At 41.7% G+C, this 19,886-nt stretch overlaps 1 protein-coding gene across 1 annotated transcript in view; it reads right to left on the bottom strand.

Annotated features, from left to right (window-relative positions):
* Positions 1–1,215: 1,215 nt before the first annotated feature.
* dhx29 (DEAH (Asp-Glu-Ala-His) box polypeptide 29) overlaps positions 1,216–19,886 on the bottom strand; it is a gene marked incomplete at its 3' end in the record, with an annotated part of 36,081 nt that continues 17,410 nt past the window's right edge. The window contains exons 11-22 of the mRNA XM_034080092.1: positions 18,333–18,770; positions 15,069–15,335; positions 13,353–13,496; positions 12,990–13,166; positions 6,139–6,279; positions 5,238–5,379; positions 4,173–4,293; positions 3,927–4,011; positions 3,725–3,813; positions 2,555–2,683; positions 2,121–2,196; positions 1,216–1,440 (exon numbers count right to left, since the gene is read on the bottom strand). Of these exons, the coding sequence (XP_033935983.1) occupies positions 1,216–1,440; positions 2,121–2,196; positions 2,555–2,683; positions 3,725–3,813; positions 3,927–4,011; positions 4,173–4,293; positions 5,238–5,379; positions 6,139–6,279; positions 12,990–13,166; positions 13,353–13,496; positions 15,069–15,335; positions 18,333–18,770 (2,034 nt within the window). The remainder of the gene's footprint in view (positions 1,441–2,120; positions 2,197–2,554; positions 2,684–3,724; positions 3,814–3,926; positions 4,012–4,172; positions 4,294–5,237; positions 5,380–6,138; positions 6,280–12,989; positions 13,167–13,352; positions 13,497–15,068; positions 15,336–18,332; positions 18,771–19,886) is intronic.

The raw sequence follows: 19,886 nt of genomic DNA, 5'->3' as shown, positions 1-19,886 counted from the left end.
GACATGAAGAAGAGGGGACACATGTTGATGTAGGAGAGACATGAAGAAGAGGGGACACATGTTGATGTAGAAGAGACATGAAGAAGAGGGGACACATGTTGATGTAGAAGAGACGTGAAGAAGAGGGGACACATGTTGATGTAGAAGAGACGTGAAGAAGAGGGGACACATGTTGATGTAGAAGAGACATGGAGAAGAGGGGACACATGTTGATGTAGAAGAGACATGAAGAAGTGGGGACACATGTTGATGTAGAAGAGACATGAAGAAGAGGGGACACATGTTGATGTAGAAGAGACATGAAGAAGAGGGGACACATGTTGATGTGGAAGAGACATGGAGAAGAGGGGACACATGTTGATGTAGAAGAGACACGGAGAAGAGGGGACACATGTTGATGTAGAAGAGACATGAAGAAGAGGGGACACATGTTGATGTAGAAGAGACATGAAGAAGAGGGGACACATGTTGATGTAGAAGAGACATGAAGAAGAGGGGACACATGTTGATGTAGAGGAGACATGAAGAAGAGGAGACACATGTTGATGTAGAAGAGACATGAAGAAGAGGGGACACATGTTGATGTAGAAGAGACATTTAGAAGAGGGGACACATGTTGATGAAGAAGAGACATGAAGAAGAGGGGACACATGTTGATGTAGAAGAGACATGAAGAAGAGGGGACACATGTTGATGTAGAAGAGACATGAAGAAGAGGGGACACATGTTGATGTAGAAGAGACATGAAGAAGAGGGGACACATGTTGATGTAGAAGAGACATGAAGAAGAGAGGACACATGTTGATGTAGGAGAGACATGGAGAAGAGGGGACACATGTTGATGTAGAAGAGACATGAAGAAGAGGGGACACATGTTGATGTAGAAGAGACATGAAGAAGAGAGGACACATGTTGATGTAGGAGAGACATGGAGAAGAGGGGACACATGTTGATGTAGAAGAGACATGAAGAAGAGAGGACACATGTTGATGTAGGAGAGACATGGAGAAGAGGGGACACATGTTGATGTAGAAGAGACATGAAGAAGAGGGGACACATGTTGATGTAGGAGAGACATGAAGAAGAGGGGACACATGTTGATGTAGAAGAGACATGAAGAAGAGGGGACACATGTTGATGTAGAAGAGACATGAAGAAGAGGGGACACATGTTGATGCAGAAGAGACATGAAGGTAAAGTATGGAGGAAACGTACGATGGGCTCCAAGCAGCCGAGGATGGCTCCGTAGATCAGCATCTTCCCGATCTTCACGTTGACGGGCAGGGAGGCGAGGTGGTGACCCAGCGGGGTGAGGATGTGTTTCTCGGGGTGACACGCTCCGATCTTCCTCAGCAGGCTGACGGCGTTACAGACCGACTGGGGCTGAGGAGGGTCCAGAGCTCGACTCAGGAACTCCTCCGGGGAACCGTACTGACATTTCTACCAGAAAGGAGAGAGAAAACACGTCTCTACTTTAAAGAGTCCTCTCCTGCTGATGTTCAGGTGTATATCAGTATGTAGTGTCTCTACTTTAAAGAGTCCTCTCCTGCTGATGTTCAGGTGTATATCAGTATGTAGTGTCTCTACTTTAAAGAGTCCTCTCCTGCTGATGTTCAGGTGTATATCAGTGTGTAGTGTCTCTACTTTAAAGAGTCCTCTCCTGCTGATGTTCAGGTGTATATCAGTATGTAGTGTCTCTACTTTAAAGAGTCCTCTCCTGATGATGTTCAGGTGTATATCAGTATGTAGTGTCTCTACTTTAAAGAGTCCTCTCCTGCTGATGTTCAGGTGTATATCAGTCAGTAGTGTCTCTACTTTAAAGAGTCCTCTCCTGATGATGTTCAGGTGTATATCAGTATGTAGTGTCTCTACTTTAAAGAGTCCTCTCCTGCTGATGTTCAGGTGTATATCAGTAAGTAGTGTCTATACTTTAAAGAGTCCTCTCCTGCTGATGTTCAGGTGTTTATCAGTATGTAGTGTCTCTACTTTAAAGAGTCCTCTCCTGCTGATGTTCAGGTTTATATCAGTATGTAGTGTCTCTACTTTAAAGAGTCCTCTCCTGCTGATGTTCAGGTGTATATCAGTGCGTAGTGTCTCTACTTTAAAGAGATTTTAAATACCATGATATGCAGGCAGAGCTCCTCCAGTGGGACCCTCAGAATTTCTGGAATCGAGTAATCCATGAAGGAGTCAAACCTAGGACACAAAGCAGTGTCCTTCACATGCTGATATCAAGAGAGGGAGTCACACAGCCTCAAGATGGAGGAACAGAAAGCAGTATCAATGTTTACTTCAGATTAGCTGCACGTCAGAAATGAGCATGCTTGATGTCTCTCTCCATAGAGGCTGAGTCATCATGTTCATCACATAGCTATCATCTGCCTCAAGCAGTCCTGATGCTCTTCTGGGTCATCTCACATCCTGTCACGTTCACAGCTACAGTCGATACCTTTGTGAGCATGCTACTCTCATGTTGGAAGAGGACGTTCAGTATTTCCCCAACACAATCCTTAGTTTTCCCGCTTTGTTGTTCAACTATTTAGCGTTTCCTCACCTGAACTTGGGGTAGAGTCTGAAGCAGAATCCGCTGCGGACGCGTCCCGCTCGGCCCTGCCTCTGGAGGGCGCTGGCTTTAGAGACAAAGGTTTCCACCAGGGAACTCATCTGACTGCTCTCATGGTACCTGAACGCCACACGGGAAATAAGAGTTACACTCGAGTGATGTTTTTAAAAGGGGCTCTCCTATGCTATGAACATTAAAGGTGGGGTAGGTAAGTTTCAGAAACCGGCTCCAGATACACTTGTTATATTCCATGGAATGCTCTTAACATCCCGATAGCAATGAATATCTGAAGTGCTTTGACAAAAAATCCATACAAAAATGTCATCTGTAGAAGCCGTGATACTGTAAGAAGTACAACCAATCCGATTGGATGGCCTACCTGCCTGTCAGCCTTCCATCGGGGCACACACTTATCTCGTGCCCTCATTGGTCATGTGTGCGTTCGTGTGTGTTGGAGGAGGGGCTCTGTGAGGAAGTGGCAGATTTTCTCCGGTTGTGTATTTTCAAATTCTAGCGATCTCGAGCCGGTTTCTCAAACTTACCTACCCCACCTTTAAAGCATAGGAACAGTTGAGACACAAAATACTATTATGAACCTGAAAAGGTCTTATTTAATATTACTGCAATCCCGATTAAGAGACATTTATTTCACATTTCTATTGTCCTTAGATTAGGACCGTGTTGATCCACTGACTTTCCCTTCATGTCATTCTTCAGTTAACACTTTTTTAGCTTTTACGTGTCAGTTATTTGAAGATTTGAGCATGCTTCAGCACAGCAGCCCCAAAAAGATGATATTTAGCTAAAGAAAATATCTTTGTTTTTTTAGACATTACATGTTAGACGCTTTTATCCAAAGCGACTTACTGTGTACTGTGGAAAATCCCCACAGAAGCAATTTGGGGTGAAGTGTCTTGCCCAGGACACAACGACATGCTCTGCAGTGGGACTTGAACTTGCTATCCCCTGATTCGAAGTCCAGTACACTACCCACTAAGCCACAGTTTCACTATCATTACTCTCCTTTAATGACAGACATTAGGACACTTCTTTTTCTGCCATCATTTAAATCAAGAGACAGGTGAACACATGAGCCATGACTTAATGAAAGAAGATAATAATCCATCGATACTTCAATATGTAATTTATTGGTTTGCTTACTTGTTTTCTTTAGTCTTTCCGGTGTCGATGACAAACACGACGTCAGGAATGGTGACGCCTGTTTCCGCAATGTTCGTCGACAACACAATCTAAAGAGACGCAAAGCATTCATTCCCTCAAATTATCTGACCAATAAAGGGTTATCTATATTACCTTTATTGTTGTATTTTCCTTCTTATCAATGATATATAGCATGCAGTACCTTTCTGACTCCAGCAGGGGGCACTGTGAAGGCAGCAGCCTGGTCTTTAGAGGAGAGAGTGGAGTGCAGAGCGACGATCTTGAACCTGGAGACAGAGAAGAAGAAGTCATCAGATTCTTCACTTCAAGTCATGCATTAAAAATGTTACTTAGGTTAAAGTAAGTAAGTGTAATCAGGGTGTGTGTGTGTGTGTGTGTGTGTGTGTGTGTGTGTGTGTGTGTGTGTGTGTGTGTGTGTGTGTGTCACCTGTTCTTGTCCCTGAACCTCTTGTCGGAGGTCAGCAGGTCGAACAGCTGCTGGATGTGAGCGAGACCCGGGAGGAACACGAGCACCGCTCCATCCATCTCTGCAAACTGAGGGGACTTATCTGTAAGAGCACAAAGAATTACAGATATTTAACATTCATATATGTTCAGAGGTGGGAAGTACAAATATTTCGTTACTGTAATTAAGTACATGTTTCTGGTATCAGTACTTTACTCCACTACGACTTTTTACTTTGACTTCTTACTTTTTGAACCCAAATACCTGTACTTTCTACTTCTTACATGTTGAACACAAATACCTGTACTCTCTACTTCTCACATGTTGAACTCAAATACCTGTACTTTCTACTTCTTACATGTTGAACACAAATACCTGTACTTTCTACTAATTACATGTTGAACTCAAATACCTGTACTTTCTACTTCTTACATGTTGAACACAAATACCTGTACTTTCTACTTCTTACATGTTGAACACAAATACCTGTACTTTCTACTTCTTACATGTTGAACACAAATACCTGTACTTTCTACTTCTCACATGTTGAACTCAAATACCTGTACTTTCTACTTCTTACATGTTGAACTCAAATACCTGTACTTTCTACTTCTCACATGTTGAACTCAAATACCTGTACTTTCTACTTCTCACATTTTCCAAACAGCTGGTTCCTTTAGTCTGAATGTTTAGTCAGTACTTCTACTTTCACCAGAGTATTTTTAAACACGAGTATCTGTACTTCTACTTGAGTAAAGGATGTGTGTACTTTTGCCCTCTTTGCCCTCTTTTGTTTATAAAAGCTGTCCTTTGATAAACTGTTGGCTAGTTTAATTCATAACAAACCATCATATCTATTACATTATTTTTTATGCAAAGATCTTAATTATTAAAAGTAACCAAAGTCGTAAAATAAATTGCAGTTGCAAGAAAAGCAAATACTACAAGTAACTCAAATGTGTACTTTTTAAAGGCTGCACAAAATGCTTCCCACAACCATAAACATGCATTAATGTGTAGTATTGATGGTATAGTGATGATTGGTACCCAGATATGCGATGAGGTCCACCAGCAGGTCCATGTTGATCTTGTTGGGGTTCATGTACTGCAGAACCTGCCGGGTGCGACTGCTGAAGTGATCCAGATCAGGACCCAGATCCCAGCCTGAGGAGGGGCTCAATATGAACTCCTGGAGGCAGAGAGGACACACACACACACACACACACACACACACACACACACACACACACACACACACACACACACACACACACACACACACACACACACACACACACACACACACACACACACACACACACACACACACACACACACACACACACACACACACACACACACACACACACACCACACACACACACACACACACACACACACACACACACACACACACACACACACACACACACACACACACACACACACACACACACACACACACACACACACACACACACACACACACACACACACACACACACTATAAAACATATCATATATATTATTCTGAAAAGGACCAATCTGCACAACGACTACTTTTACTGTCTTTCACTATATTTAGATGAGAATACTTTTCTACTTTTACTTGAGGAACATTTTGAATGCAGGACTTTTACTGTGACAGAGTATTCCTACACTCTGGTACTTCTACTTTTACTCAAGTACACGATCTGAGTACTTCTACTTTTACTCAAGTACACGACCTGAGTACTTCTACTTTTACTCAAGTACAAGATCAGAGTACTTCTACTTTTACTCAAGTACAAGATCTGAGTACTGAGTACTTTAATCAGAGAGATTAAATGTGCTATATAAATAAATAAACATGTATACATATGAAATATATGTACATGTATTTGTGCCGGTATAAAGTTATTGTGAAAACAGTGTATTGTATATAAAAGTGTATAACAGCAGACTCTACCTGGTGCTGAGATGTCTTCCCTCCTTTCTGACTGAAGGAGATGTTCACCTCCTCCTCGTCTTCAAGGATCTTCTGAGTGTACTCCGAGTCTTTTTCCAGAAGGTAGCCGGTCTCCTCCACTATGTCCTCTAAGTGAGACACCTGGAGACGAAACCAAGATGTTAAAAATGTCCTTAGGTTCGCAAAAGATGGAGTCACGCCACAACTTCGCTGATCCATAAGTTCATTCTGATTTCTCCACATCTTTGGAACCACTTCAGGGTCTGTAACCTCCTGATCAAGTGTATTGCATGGCTCTGACCTGCACCTTAGCACACACACAACTACACACACACAACCACACACACACACACACACACACAACTACACACACACACACACACACATGCTGTTTTATTTTATTATTATTTGTATGTATTTATCTTTTCATATATGTCTAATTTATTATTATTTGTATTGATCTCATTTTGTACTTTTTCCATCCATCATCCATCTTCTCCCGCTTATCCGTGGTCGGGTCTCGGGGGTATCAGTTCCAGCAGAGAGCCCCAAACGTTCTTTCCCCTCATCAACCAGCTCTGACTGGGGGGTCCCAAGGCGCTCCCAGGCCAGCGAAGAGATATAATCCCTCCACCTGGTCCTAGGTCTACCCCTCAGTCTCCTCCCAGCTGGACGTGCCTGGAACACCTCCCTAGGGAGGCACCCAGGTGGCATCCTAACTAGGTGCCCGAACCACCTCAACTGGCTTCTTTCGACGCGAAGGAGGAGCGGCTCAACTCCGAGTCCCTCCCTGATGACCGAACTTCTCACCTTATCCCTAAGGGAGACGCCACCCTGCGGAGAAAACCCATCTCGGCCGCTTGTATCCGCGATCTCGTTCTTTCGGTCATGACCCATCCTTCATGACCACAGGTGAGGGTAGGAAGGGATATGGCCCGGTAGACAGAGAGCTATGTTGGCTATGTAGATACAGCTAAATGAAAATGTAAAAACTGTTGACCAAAATGTCAACATGTATGTATCAGGGTTTCCGTTAGCCGGTAATTACCGTTTTTTTTAGCTGGTAACATTTATTAAAAACCTGCCGGTCAAAATGTCTGGTAATAATTAGGGATGCTCCGATCGATCGGCCGCCGGTCATTATCGGCCGATATTCACTCTTAATAGTTTGATCGGCGCTCTCTATAAAGGCCGATCAGGAGAGCTGGATCTGATCGATATGGACATAAACGTGAGTGAAGTTTAACCGGACGCGAGAGAGGGATCAGATCAGCTGCTGAGTCTGGAGACACGCAGCTCTGCATGATCACCTGAAGCCCCGCCCACTGTGTAGCGAGCTGGATACTGACTGGCTGTTTTAAACATCAGCATATCCGGTCATAGTCCGGTAATTACCTGCTAACGGAAACTCTGCTACACAATTCTTATTCTTATTATTATTATTATTGAAACATAACCGGTAAGTTTCGAGTTTGAGCGGCAAGAAAAAATCCTAGCGGAAACTCTGATGTGTATAATGAAACTGAATCTGAAATAAAAACTAAGTTAAAAAAAAATTCATTTACAACAAAAAAATAATACAGAAATTAAAGCCTCAACGATCAGCTTTTTTGAAAATAATAAGTATTTCCTGAATTGGCGATTATTTATTTTCACATCAGATTCAGTAATATTTTAATAATCCCATTTAAATGTTACAGGTGCTAAATTCAATCGTTTATATATGTATTGTATTGGCAGCTCTAGCTCTTCGTAGTCTAATCGTAAACAAAAAATACTCTGATAGGACTACATTAAAAACCAGACGTGCCTTATCTCTTATACGATACTACTTTCATGGTCAGATCAAGTCTGAAATGTGACTTGCATCCCAGCAGCTCCATGTGTAACATCAACAGACAGATATCAAGACACAATACATGGAAAACAAACAACAAACATTTAACGTAGCCAGTATTGGCATATCCAGCCATGCAGTGGGTGGTTTGTGAACTACCTCTCTGAAAGGTCCCAATGTGTTCACTTTGATGGACTGTCTTCTGAGTGGTTGAACATTGCAAATGGTGTTCCTCAAGGTTCTGTGTTAGGTCCACTTTTATTCTCTATCTACGTCAACAGTTTAGGTGAAAATGTGGATGAAGCTACTTTACATTTTTATGCGGATGATACCGTGATGTATTGTGCAGGTCCCTCCATTCAGGAGGCTGTTGTTAAATTACAGGCTGTTTTTAACACTATTCAGACTCAGCTCTCTGAATTAAAGCTTCTTTTAAATGTGGATCAAACCAAGGTAATGCTCTTTTCAAAAGCTAAAAAGATACCAGAGCCTGTTTTAGATATTGTAACTACGCAAGGAATAAAACTCGAAGTGGTTAGCTGTTACAAAGACCTTGGTGTCTGTCTTGATGATTGTCTCTCTTTTAAACTTCATGTCAATAACCTGCTAAAAAAACTGAGGGTTCGGCTAGGTTTCTTTTTCAGAAACAAGTCCTGTTTCTCACTTGAGGCCAGGAAAAGGCTCTGTGACCTTTGACCTGTGCTGGACTATGGGGATCTGGTCTATATGAATGCACCTGCCAATTCCCTGGTCAAGTTAGATGCTGCGTATCACAGCGCTCTGAGATGTGTGACAAACTGTAAAGCATTAACCCATCACTGCACCCTGTGTGCAAGGGCTGGTTTGCTTTCACTAACTGCACGGAGGCTCAGTCACTGGTACATTTTTATATACAAAGCCATGTTAGGGAAACTTCCATCTTATATCTGCTCCCTGGTCTCACGGAGAAGTGGCTACTGCCTGAGATCGAATGCTGTGGTTTTATTAAATGCGCCAACTGCTAGGACTGTCTTAGGGAAGACAGCTTTTAGATGCAGCTCCTCTGTCTTGGAATAGTCTGCAAATTAAATGGAAACTGAGCAATCTGGTGCCACTAAATGTTTTTAAAGCTCGGTTGGATGCTACTCAATCGGAAGCTGTTGGTACCTGTTTATGTGGATAATTATGTAAAGGATGTCCTTTTGTTGTTCTATTTATGCTTTTATGTTTCATGTGGAACTACTTGAGCAGGTCTCCCTTGGAAAAGAGATCAATGATCTCAATGGGATTTTATCTGTATAAATAAAGGTTTGAAATGAAATGAAAGAAAGAGGTGAAATGTGCTAACGTGTAATGTTGATGTAGGAGAGACATGAAGAAGAGGGGACACATGTTGATGTAGAAGAGACATGAAGAAGAGGGGACACATGTTGATGTAGAAGAGACATGAAGAAGAGGGGACACATGTTGATGTAGGAGAGACATGAAGAAGAGGGGACACATGTTGATGTAGAAGAGACATGGAGAAGAGGGGACACATGTTGATGTAGGAGAGACATGAAGAAGAGGGGACACATGTTGATGTAGGAGAGACATGAAGAAGAGGGGACACATGTTGATGTAGAGGAGACATGAAGAAGAGGGGACACATGTTGATGTAGGAGAGACATGAAGAAGAGGGGACACATGTTGATGTAGAAGAGACATGGAGAAGAGGGGACACATGTTGATGTAGAAGAGACATGAAGAAGAGGGGACACATGTTGATGTAGAAGAGACATGAAGAAGAGGGGACACATGTTGATGTAGAGGAGACATGAAGAAGAGGGGACACATGTTGATGTAGAGGAGACATGAAGAAGAGGGGACACATGTTGATGTAGAAGAGACATGAAGAAGAGGGGACACATGTTGATGTAGAAGAGACATGAAGAAGAGGGGACACATGTTGATGTAGAGGAGACATGAAGAAGAGGGGACACATGTTGATGTAGAAGAGACATGAAGAAGAGGGGACACATGTTGATGTAGAGGAGACATGAAGAAGAGGGGACACATGTTGATGTAGAAGAGACATGGAGAAGAGGGGACACATGTTGATGCAGAAGAGACATGGAGAAGAGGGGACACATGTTGATGTAGAAGAGACATGAAGTAGAGGGGACACATGTTGATGTAGAAGAGACATGAAGAAGAGGGGACACATGTTGATGTAGAAGAGACATGAAGAAGAGGGGACACGTTGATGTAGAAGAGACGTGAAGAAGGGGACACATGTTGATGTAGAAGAGACATGAAGAAGAGGGGACACATGTTGATGTAGAAGAGACATGGAGAAGAGGGGACACATGTTGATGTAGAAGAGACATGAAGAAGAGGGGACACGTTGATGTAGAAGAGACGTGAAGAAGGGGACACATGTTGATGTAGAAGAGACATGAAGAAGAGGGGACACATGTTGATGTAGAAGAGACATGAAGAAGAGGGGACACATGTTGACGTAGAAGAGACGTGAAGAAGGGGACACATGTTGATGTGGAAGAGACATGAAGAAGAGGGGACACATGTTGATGCAGAAGAGACATGGAGAAGAGGGGACACATGTTGATGTAGAGGAGACATGAAGAAGAGGGGACACATGTTGATGTAGAAGAGACATGAAGAAGAGGGGACACATGTTGATGTAGAAGAGACATGGAGAAGAGGGGACACATGTTGATGTAGAAGAGACATGGAGAAGAGGGGACACATGTTGATGTAGAGGAGACATGAAGAAGAGGGGACACATGTTGATGTAGAAGAGACATGGAGAAGAGGGGACACATGTTGATGTAGAAGAGACATGAAGAAGAGGGGACACATGTTGATGTAGAAGAGACATGGAGAAGAGGGGACACATGGTGATGTAGAAGAGACATGAAGAAGAGGGGACACATGTTGATGTAGAAGAGACATGGAGAAGAGGGGACACATGTTGATGTAGAAGAGACATGAAGAAGAGGGGACACATGTTGATGTAGAAGAGACATGAAGAAGAGGGGGGACATGTTGATGTAGAAGAGACGTGGAGAAGAGGGGGGACATGTTGATGTAGAAGAGACATGAAGAAGAGGGGACACATGTTGATGTAGAAGAGACATGAAGAAGAGGGGACACATGTTGATGTAACGTGAAGAAGAGGGGACACATGTTGATGTAGAAGAGACATGAAGAAGAGGGGACACATGTTGATATAGAAGAGACATGAGGAAGAGGGACACATGTTGATGTAGAAGAGACATGAAGAAGAGGGGACACATGTTGATGTAGAAGAGACATGAAGAAGAGGGGACACATGTTGATGTAGAAGAGACATGAAGAAGAGGGGACACATGTTGATGTAGAAGAGACATGAAGAAGAGGGGACACATGTTGATGTAGAAGAGACATGGAGAAGAGGGGACACATGTTGATGTAGAAGAGACATGAAGAAGAGGGGACACATGTTGATGTAGAAGAGACATGAAGAAGAGGGGACACATGTTGATGTAGAAGAGACATGGAGAAGAGGGGACACATGTTGATGTAGAAGAGACATGAGGGGACACATGTTGATGTAGAAGAGACATGAAGAAGAGGGGGACACATGTTGATGTAGAAGAGACATGAAGAAGAGGGGACACATGTTGATGTAGAAGAGACATGAAGAAGAGGGGACACATGTTGATGTAGAAGAGACATGAAGAAGAGGGGACACATGTTGATGTAGAAGAGACATGAAGAAGAGGGGACACATGTTGATGTAGAAGAGACATGGAGAAGAGGGGACACATGTTGATGTAGAAGAGACATGAGGAAGAGGGGACACATGTTGATGTAGAAGAGACATGGAGAAGAGGGGACACATGGTGATGTAGAAGAGACATGAAGAAGAGGGGACACATGGTGATGTAGAAGAGACATGAAGAAGAGGGGACATATGTTGATGTAGAAGAGACACGAAGAAGAGCAGACACATGTTGATGTAGAAGAGACACGAAGAAGAGGGGACACATGTTGATGTAGAAGAGACATGGAGAAGAGGGGACACATGTTGATGTAGAAGAGACATGGAGAAGAGGGGACACATGTTGATGTAGAAGAGACATGGAGAAGAGGGGACACATGTTGATGTAGAAGAGACATGGAGAAGAGGGGACACATGTTGATGTAGAAGAGACATGGAGAAGAGGGGGACACCTGTTGATGTAGAAGAGACATGGAGAAGAGGGGACACATGTTGATGTAGAAGAGACATGAAGAAGAGGGGACACATGTTGATGTAGAGGAGACATGAAGAAGAGGGGACACATGTTGATGTAGAAGAGACATGAGGAAGAGGGGACACATGTTGATGTAGAAGAGACATGGAGAAGAGGGGACACATGTTGATGTAGAAGAGACATGGAGAAGAGGGGACACATGTTGATGTGGAAGAGACATGAAGAAGAGGGGACACATGTTGATGTAGAAGAGACATGGAGAAGAGGGGACACGTGTTGATGTAGAAGAGACATGGAGAAGAGGGGACACGTGTTGATGTAGAAGAGACATGTAGAAGAGACATGGAGAAGAGGGGACACATGTTGATGTAGAAGAGACATGGAGAAGAGGGGACACATGTTGATGTGGAAGAGACATGAAGAAGAGGGGACACATGTTGATGCAGAAGAGACATGGAGAAGAGGGGACACATGTTGATGTAGAAGAGACATGAAGAAGAGGGGACACATGTTGATGTAGAAGAGACATGGAGAAGAGGGGACACATGTTGATGCAGAAGAGACATGAAGAAGAGGGGACACATGTTGATGTAGAAGAGACATGAAGAAGAGGGGACACATGTTGATGTAGAAGAGACATGGAGAAGAGGGGACACATGTTGATGCAGAAGAGACATGAAGAAGAGGGGACACATGTTGATGTAGAAGAGACATGAAGAAGAGGGGACACATGTTGATGTAGAAGAGACATGAAGAAGAGGGGACACATGTTGATGTAAAGCGACCCCCCTCACCTCCACGGGGAAGGTCCTCCCGGGGATGCTGATGACGGGGCAGCGGTTGAAGTACGAGGAGAACTTTTGGCAGTCGACCGTGGCGCTCATCAGGATCAGTTTCAGGTCCGAGCGCTTCATCACCACGTCCTTCAGGATGGTCAGCAGGAAGTCCGACTGCACGCTGCGCTCGTGCACCTTGGGGGGGGGACAGGTGTACGAGGGAGTTATAGATCAGAAAATGAAATAAGGTTTTAATACTTGAATTTCTGGATAGTTCGGGATTAGATGATAGCAAAAGATTAGTGTTAGTGTGTACTACGACGTCAAAACTAGCAAATAAACTAAAACATCCACAAAAGAATATTTGTTAAGTGTGTGTACCTCGTCCACGATGATGTGTGTGAGGGAGCTGAGGTGTGAGTCGTGCTGCAGTTTCCTCAGCAGGACCCCTGTGGTGCAGTACAGGAGGCGGGTCCCCTCCGCCGACCTGTTCTCCATCCGGATCTGATACCCACACAGCGACGACTGGAGACACGACAACATGAAAACACATTCATTAGAGCCACGTAACCAAGGAGATCTACTCAAGTACTGTGCTTGAGTACAATTTTGAGGTACTTGTACTTGAGTATTTCCATGTTATGCTACTTTTACTTGTAACATAGTATTCCTACACTCTGGTACTTCTACATTTACTCAGGTACAAGATTTGAGTACTTCTACTTTTACTCAAGCACAAGATCTGAGTACTTCTACTTTTACTCAAGTACAAGATCTGAGTACTTCTACTTTTACTCAAGTACAAGATCTGAGTACTTCTACTTTTACTGAAGTACAAGATCTGAGTACTTCTACTTTTACTGAAGCACAAGATCTGAGTACTTCTACTTTTACTCAAGAACAAGATCTGAGTACTTTGACTCAAGTACAAGATCTGAGTACTTCTGTTTTTACTCAAGTACAAGATCTGAGTACTTCTACTTTTACTCAAGTACAATATCTGAGTACTTCTGTTTTTACTCAAGTACAAGACCTGAGTACTTCTACTTTTACTGAAGCACAAGATCTGAGTACTTCTACTTTTACTGAAGCACAAGATCTGAGTACTTCTACTTTTACTGAAGCACAAGATCTGAGTACTTCTACTTTTACTCAAGAACAAGATCTGAGTACTTGTACTTTTACTGAAGCACAAGATCTGAGTACTTGTACTTTTACTGAAGCACAAGATCTGAGTACTTCTACTTTTACTCAAGTACAAGATCTGAGTACTTCTACTTTTACTGAAGCACAAGATCTGAGTACTTCTACTTTTACTGAAGCACAAGATCTGAGTACTTGTACTTTTACTCAAGCACAAGATCTGAGTACTTGTACTTTTACTCAAGTACAAGATCTGAGTACTTCTACTTTTACTCAAGTACAAGATCTGAGTACTTCTACTTTTACTGAAGCACAAGATCTGAGTACTTCTACTTTTACTGAAGCACAAGATCTGAGTACTTCTACTTTTACTGAAGCACAAGATCTGAGTACTTCTACTTTTACTGAAGCACAAGATCTGAGTACTTCTACTTTTACTGAAGCACAAGATCTGAGTACTTCTACTTTTACTGAAGCACAAGATCTGAGTACTTGTACTTTTACTCAAGCACAAGATCTGAGTACTTGTACTTTTACTCAAGTACAAGATCTGAGTACTTCTACTTTTACTCAAGTACAAGATCTGAGTACTTCTGCTTTTACTCAAGTACAAGATCTGAGTACTTCTGCTTTTACTCAAGTACAAGATCTGAGTACTTCTACTTTTACTAAAGTACAAGATCTGAGTACTTCTACTTCTACTTTAGTACAAGATCTGAGTACTTCTGCTTTTACTCAAGTACAAGATCTGAGTACTTCTGCTTTTACTCAAGTACAAGAGCTGAGTACTTCTACTTTAGTACAAGATCTGAGTACTTCAGAACAGGATTAGGGCCACATAATAGTTTTCTATGACTCCATGGTACCTTTTGGTCTTCGCCGAAACTATTCCTCTTTTTTAAAATGCACATTAGTTAATTTAGTTTAAGTGTAGTTAAATAACTCCCTCCTGACCTTTGACCCCGGCGCGTCCTCACAGCCCTGCTCCTGGTTGACCCTGCAGGCGAGGCTCATGGCAGAGATCCTGCGCGGCTGCGTCACCACGATGTTGACGGGTCGAGCCGCCGGGCAGCCAATCAGAAGCTCCTCCAATAGGAACTGAGGGATCTGAGTGCTCTTCCCACTTCCTGTCTCTCCGGCCACCACCACCACCGGGTGGCGCTGCAGAGCCTCCAGGACGCGGTGCCGGTGCTGGAACACAGGAAGCTGCTCCCTCTCCAACTGGAAACACATTTAACGAATTACATGTGTTTAGTTTATGCATGTTTTACATTTCAGATCATTTTCTCTGGGTTCAGCAGAGGTGGGAAGTAGCGGAGTACAAATACTTCGTTACTGTACTTAAGTACATGTTTCTGGTATCAGTACTTTACTCCACTACGACTTTTTACTTTGACTTCTTACATTTGGAACATAAATACCTGTACTTTCTACTTCTTACATGTTGAACCCAAATACCTGTACTTTCTACTTCTTACATGTTGAACTCAAATACCTGTACTTTCTACTTCTTACATGATGAACACAAATACCTGTACTTTCTACTTCTTACATGTTGAACTCAAATACCTGTACTTTGTACTTCTCACATGTTGAACACAAATACCTGTACTTTCTACTTCTTACATTTTGAACACAAATACCTGTACTTTCTACTTCTTACATTTTGAACCCAAATACCTGTACTTTCTACTTCTTACATTTTGAACCCAAATACCTGAACTTTCTACTTCTTACATTTTGAACCCAAATACCTGTACTTTCTACTTCTTACATTTTGAACTCAAATACCTGTACTTTCTACTTCTTACATTTTGAACCCAAATACCTGTACTTTCTACTTCTTACATTTTGAACTCAAATACCTGTACTTTCTACTTCTTACATTTTGAACCCAAATACCTGTACTTTCTACTTCTTACATTTTGAACCCAAATACCTGTACTTTCTACTTCTCACATGTTGAACTCAAATACCTGTACTTTGTACTTCTCACATGTTGAACACAAATATCTGTACTTTCTACTTCTCACATGTTGAACCCAAATACCTGTACTTTCTACTTCTTACATGTTGAACACAAATACCTGTACTTTCTACTTCTCACATGTTGAACACAAATACCTGTACTTTCTACTTCTCACATGTTGAACACAAATACCTGTACTTTCTACTTCTCACATGTTGAACTCAAATACCTGTACTTTCTACTTCTTACATGTTGAACACAAATACCTGTACTTTCTACTTCTCACATGTTGAACACAAATACCTGTACTTTCTACTTCTCACATGTTGAACTCAAATACCTGTACTTTCTACATTTTGAACTCAAATACCTGTACTTTCTACTTCTTACTTGTTGAACACAAATACCTGTACTTTCTACTTCTTACATGTTGAACACAAATACCTGTACTTTCTACTTCTTACATTTTGAACACAAATACCTGTACTTTCTACTTCTTACATGTTGAACTCAAATACCTGTACTTTGTACTTCTCACATGTTGAACACAAATATCTGTACTTTCTACTTCTTACATTTTGAACCCAAATACCTGAACTTTCTACTTCTCACATGTTGAACTCAAATACCTGTACTTTCTACTTCTTACATGTTGAACACAAATACCTGTACTTTCTACTTCTTACATTTTGAACACAAATACCTGTACTTTCTACTTCTTACATGTTGAACTCAAATACCTGTACTTTCTACTTCTTACATGTTGAACCCAAATACCTGTACTTTCTACTTCTTACATGTTGAACTCAAATACCTGTACTTTGTACTTCTTACATGTTGAACCCAAATACCTGTACTTTCTACTTCTTACATGTTGAACTCAAATACCTGTACTTTCTACTTCTTACATGTTGAACCCAAATACCTGTACTTTCTACTTCTTACATTTTGAACCCAAATACCTGTACTTTCTACTTCTTACATGTTGAACACAAATACCTGTACTTTCTACTTCTTACATGTTGAACTCAAATACCTGTACTTTCTACTTCTTACATGTTGAACACAAATACCTGTACTTTCTACTTCTTACATGTTGAACCCAAATACCTGTACTTTCTACTTCTCACATGTTGAACTCAAATACCTGTACTTTCTACTTCTTACTTGTTGAACACAAATACCTGTACTTTCTACTTCTTACATGTTGAACACAAATACCTGTACTTTCTACTTCTTACATGTTGAACACAAATACCTGTACTTTCTACTTCTCACATGTTGAACACAAATATCTGTACTTTCTACTTCTTACATGTTGAACTCAAATACCTGTACTTTCTACTTCTCACATGTTGAACACAAATACCTGTACTTTCTACTTCTTACATTTTGAACCCAAATACCTGTACTTTCTACTTCTTACATGTTGAACCCAAATACCTGTACTTTCTACTTCTTACATGTTGAACCCAAATACCTGTACTTTCTACTTCTTACATGTTGAACTCAAATACCTGTACTTTCTACTTCTCACATGTTGAACCCAAATACCTGTACTTTCTACTTCTCACATGTTGAACACAAATACCTGTACTTTCTACTTCTTACATGTTGAACACAAATACCTGTACTTTCTACTTCTTACATGTTGAACTCAAATACCTGTACTTTCTACTTCTAAGAAGTTTAGTCAGTACTTCTACTTTCACCAGAGTATTTTTAAATACGAGTATCTGTACTTCTACTTGAGTAAAGCATGTGTGTACTTTTGCCCTCTCTAGGGTTCATGTATGTTTTTTTTCCCACCATGTGATTTAAGGAACACTAGATCACATAATAACTGTATAATTATCAAAACTAAGCAACACCTCTTTTCACCCTCTGTCTGAAACCAGAGCCCAGCCTGCTCTGATGCGATTGGTCAACCACTTAGAGATGTCCCGCCCCCTCACCCTACAATGTGTTGGGAGTGCTAGCCAATAGGGGGATTGATAGCCTTTGCAGTTCATTTTAATGCACACAAACCTATATCACACACTACGGGAAAGGGAAGACCCCAAGAAGCAGAATAAGGCCTCTTAAAAAGCTCTTTAATATGTTAAATTAAATGAAATATAATCATTTATGGTCAGTATACAGGTACAATGAGATGAGTAGCTAGTCCTTTTTTAAGGTGCCATCAAAAATAAAACAAAAACAAACAAGAGACGTAAAAATTCAGGAGAAGACAACACACATATGTTTACCTTCAGTTTCTGTGCCAGTGGAGACTTCCTCAGCTTCATTAGAAGCTCCCTCGCCGCCTCCAGAGCTCCTTCCTTCCTCCCTCTCTTCTCGCTCTTATCCTCCACCCCTCCTCCTCCTCCTCCTCCTCCTCCTCCTCCTCCTCCTCCTCCTCCTCCTCCTCCTCCTCCTCCTTCCTCCATATCCAGTCCTGCCAGGTTCTCCCAGGACTCCTCCGGCTCTTCCTCCCCTGCTCCTCCCCCCCCCGACGGGCCCTCAGACCCAGCCTCGGGCCCCTGGTCCTGGTTCTGCTGCTGTTTGAGGCGGGTCAGCAGGCGGGAGATGAACTGGTCTCTGGGTTTGTTGGCGGCGGTTCGACTCTCTTCCTGTTTCTGCTGCTCGCTGTCTCTCCACTCCAACCACACGTCTCTGTAGGTGGGGGGGAGGAGCTGGTGCACAGACTGGGTACAAGAGGGGGCCGTGGGTTAGAAAGCAGCAACGGATATTCCACCTGGAGTAAATCCACCAGCTACCCTGCAGTCTACAAAGTACTTCAGACTAGCTGCACCTTCACCAGCTTTGAGAACACTTTCATGATCAATCATTATAAAACACATCATATATATTATTCTGAAATGGACCAATCTGCACAACGACTACTTTCACTGTCTTTCACTATATTTAGATGAGAATACTTTTCTACTTTCACTTGAGGAACATTTTGAATGCAGGACTTTTACTGTGACAGAGTATTCCTACACTCTGGTACTTCTACTTTTACTAAGTACAAGATCTGAGTACTTCTACTTTTACTCAAGTACAATATCTGAGTTCTTCTACTTTTACTCAAGTACAAGATCTGAGTACTTCTACTTTTACTGAAGTACAAGATCTGAGTACTTCTACTTTTACTCAAGTACAAGATCTGAGTTCTTCTACTTTTACTCAAGTACAAGATCTGAGTACTTCTACTTTTACTGAAGTACAAGATCTGAGTACTTCTACTTTTACTCAAGTACAAGATCTGAGTACTTCTACTTTTACTCAAGTACAAGATCTGAGTACTTCTACTTTTACTCAAGTACAAGATCAGAGTACTTTTACTCAAGTACAATATCTGAGTACTTCTACTTTTACTCAAGTACAAGATCTGAGTACTTCTACTTTTACTCAAGTACAAGATCTGAGTACTTCTACTTTTACTCAAGTACAAGATCTGAGTACTTCTACTTTTACTGAAGTACAATATCTGAGTACTTTTACTCAAGTACAAGATCTGAGTACTTATACTTTAACTCAAGAACAAGATCTGAGTACTTCTACTTTTACTCAAGTACAAGATCTGAGTACTTCTACTTTTACTCAAGTACCAGATCTGAGTACTTCTACTTTTACTCAAGTACAAAATCTGAGTACTTCTACTTTTACTCAAGTACAAGATCTGAGTACTTTTACTCAAGTACAAGATCTGAGTACTTCTACTTTTACTCAAGTACAAAATCTGAGTATTCTACTTTTACTCAATTACAAGATCTGAGTACTTCTACTTCTACTCAAGTACAAGATCTGAGAACTTC

The sequence above is a fragment of the Pseudochaenichthys georgianus genome, unplaced genomic scaffold, assembly GCF_902827115.2.
Source record: "Pseudochaenichthys georgianus unplaced genomic scaffold, fPseGeo1.2 scaffold_873_arrow_ctg1, whole genome shotgun sequence".
Classification (NCBI taxonomy): domain Eukaryota; kingdom Metazoa; phylum Chordata; class Actinopteri; order Perciformes; family Channichthyidae; genus Pseudochaenichthys; species Pseudochaenichthys georgianus.
The sequence above is the reverse complement of the archived record's forward strand: the minus strand, read 5'-3'. Positions and strand labels throughout refer to the sequence as shown.